Source organism: Coturnix japonica, unplaced genomic scaffold (assembly GCF_001577835.2).
Source record: "Coturnix japonica isolate 7356 unplaced genomic scaffold, Coturnix japonica 2.1 chrUnrandom976, whole genome shotgun sequence".
NCBI lineage: Eukaryota > Metazoa > Chordata > Aves > Galliformes > Phasianidae > Coturnix > Coturnix japonica.
In genome coordinates this window covers 8,584-11,172 of record NW_015440326.1, presented here as the reverse complement: position 1 = coordinate 11,172, position 2,589 = coordinate 8,584, and the positions used below count along the sequence as shown (strand labels likewise).

General features: G+C 55.9%; 1 protein-coding gene across 4 annotated transcripts in view; it reads right to left on the bottom strand.

The window, feature by feature from the left end:
• Positions 1–6: 6 nt before the first annotated feature.
• Positions 7–2,589, bottom strand: part of LOC107307818 (rho GTPase-activating protein SYDE1-like) — a 10,449-nt gene continuing 7,866 nt past the window's right edge. The window contains exon 3 of one of the 4 annotated variants that reach the window (XM_015851318.2): positions 7–774. In XM_015851318.2, coding sequence (XP_015706804.1) covers positions 23–774 — 752 coding nt within the window. In that variant the 3' untranslated portion in view covers positions 7–22. Of the gene's footprint in view, positions 775–1,182; positions 1,349–1,647; positions 1,832–2,589 lie in introns of those variants that run through there. The other 3 variants (XM_015851323.2, XM_015851319.2, XM_015851324.2) reach the window with 3 other exon arrangements.

Here is a 2,589-nt window from a genome sequence, read left to right as displayed (position 1 = left end):
CCCCTGAACACCTCCTGCAGCCCTATTGTCCCATGGCAGCACATCCTGTTCCCTGCCCTATAACCCCATGGTTATAACCCCATAACTCACCCCTGAACACCTCCTGCAGCCCTATTGTCCCATGGCAGCACATCCTGCTCCGTCCCGTCGCCGTCTCCCTCGCCAGCACCACGGCCCTAATAACCTGCGCCCCATCCAGCTCCATATTAAAGCAGTGATTGAGGCGCAGGAAGGCGGCCCTACATGGCAGCAATGCAGTACGAGCCCTATTACCTGCATCCACCTGCAGCTCACAATAAACCCCCTTTATATCCACACGGGGCGGCTTCCAACCCCGCACCCCATAGAGGTGAACGTTCACCAGCCCCGACATCCCCTGCCCCATATTTGGCTGCTCCCTGTAGTAATAGGGTTTAAATACACCCACATCCAGCCCATATTCCTCATTATTTAGGGCTGGATGTGTTTTAAATGGGAGCTCGGGGGAGTCTCCATCGCTTAAATAACCCCCTTTGGTGGTTGGTTTGGATGGGGGGGATGTTATCACGCTGGTATCTAAGTGATAACGGCTTATCACGTTGCTGGATTCCTTATGGGGGTTGTTTGGGGACGGGCTGGTTTCGGGGTCCCGGTGTCGGGGGTTTCGCAGGCTCCATTTCCGTCTTAATTCAGGGAGTTTCTTCATCTTCAGGGACAGACGGCGCACGGTGCCCGGGGATTTCAGCCTGGTTATGGGGTGGGGGGCCTGGGGGGGACATGGGGACACGGATGGGGCTGTAGGGGAAGAGAGAGAGAGAAAGGTGAGTGGGGGGGATGGGGATGAAGGGAGGGATTAGGGGTAGGGTTGGGGTAGGGGTAGGGGTTAAGGTTGGAGTTTAGGGTTAGGGTTGGGGTTAGGGTTGGGGGTTGGGGTTTAGGGTTAGGGTTGGGGTTTAGGGTTAGGGTTAGGGTTAGGGTTAGGGTTAGGGTTGGGGTTAGGGTTGGGGGTTGGGTTAGGGTTAGGGTTAGGGTTGGGGTTAGGGTTGGGGTTGGGGTTAGGGTTAGGGTTGGGGTTGGGGTTGGGGTTAGGGTTGGGGTTTAGGTTTAGGGTTGGGGTTTAGGGTTAGGGTTGGGGTTTAGGGTTAGGGTAGGGATAGGTGTTAGGTTTGGGGTTTAGGGTTAGGGGTTGGAATTTAGGGTTGGGGGTTGGGGTTTAGGTTAGGGTTAGGGGTTCGGGTTTTGGGTTAGAGTTGGGGTTTGGGGTTTAGGTTCATGGACAGACGGCGCACGGTGCCGGGGGATTTCAGCTTGGTTATGGGGCGGGGGCTGTGGGGGGGACATGGGGACACGGATGGGGTCACAGACTTGGCTGTAGGGGAAGAGAGAGAGAGAAGGTGAGTGAAGGGGATGGGGTTTAGGGTAAGGGTTGGGGTTTAGGGTTAGGTTAGGGTTAGGGTAGGGCAAGGGGTTAGGGTTGGGGGTTGGTGTTTAGGGTTAGGTTAGGGTTAGGGTTTAGGGTTGGGGGTTGGGGTTTAGGGTTAGGTTAGGGTTAGGGGTAGGGTTAGGTTAGGGTTAGGGTTGGGGTAGGGGTAGGGGTTAGGGTTGGAGTTTAGGGTTAGGGTTGGGGTTAGGGTTGGTGTAGGGGTTAGGATTAGGTTTAGGGTTAGGGGGAGACCTGATTAGTGTTAGGGTTGGGGTTTATGGTTTGGATGGGGTTAGGGTTAGGGTTTAGGGTTGGGGTTTAGTGTTTAGATTCATGGACAGACGGCGCACGGTGCCGGGGGATTTCAGCTTGGTTATAGGGTGGGGGGCCTGGGGGCTGCAGGGCGGACATGGGGACACGGATGGGGCTGTAGGGGGAGAGAGAGAAAAGGTGAGTGGGGGAGATGGGATTTAGGTTTGGGGTAAGGGGTAGGGTTGGGGTTTAGGGTTAGGGTTGGGGGTTGGGGTTATGTTTGGGGTTTAGGGTTAGGGTAGGGATAGGGGTTAGCGTTGGGGGTTGGGGTTTAGGGTTAGGTTAGGGTTAGGGGCAGGGTTAGGTTAGGGTTAGGGTTAGGGTTGGGGTTGGGGTTGGGCGTTGGGGTTTAGGGTTGGGGTTTAGGGTTAGGGGTTGGGGTAGGGGTTAGGGTTAGGGTTAGGTTAGGGTTAGGGTTAGGGTTGGGGTTGGGGTTGGGGTTATGTTTAGGGGTTAGGGTTAGGGGTTTGGTTTTAGGGTCAGGGTTAGGGTAGGGTTAGGGTAGGGTTTGGGGTTAGGGTTGGGTTAGAGTTGGGGTTTGGGGTTTAGGTTCATGGACAGACGGCGCACGGTGCCGGGGGATTTCAGCTTGGTTATAGGGTGGGGGGCCTGGGGGGGACATGGGGACACGGATGGGGTCACAAACTTGGCTGTAGGGGAAGAGAGAGAGAGAAAGGTGAGTGAGGGGGATGGGGTTTAGGGTAAGGGTTGGGGTTTAGGGGTAGAGTTGGGGTAGGGGTTTAGGTTTGGGGTTAGGGTTGGGGTAGGGGTAGGCGTTAGGGTTTGGGTTAGGGTTAGGGTTAGGTTAGGGTTAGGGTTGGGGTAGGGGTTAGGGTTGGGGGTTTAGGGTTGGGGTTGGGGTTAGGGTTGGGGTT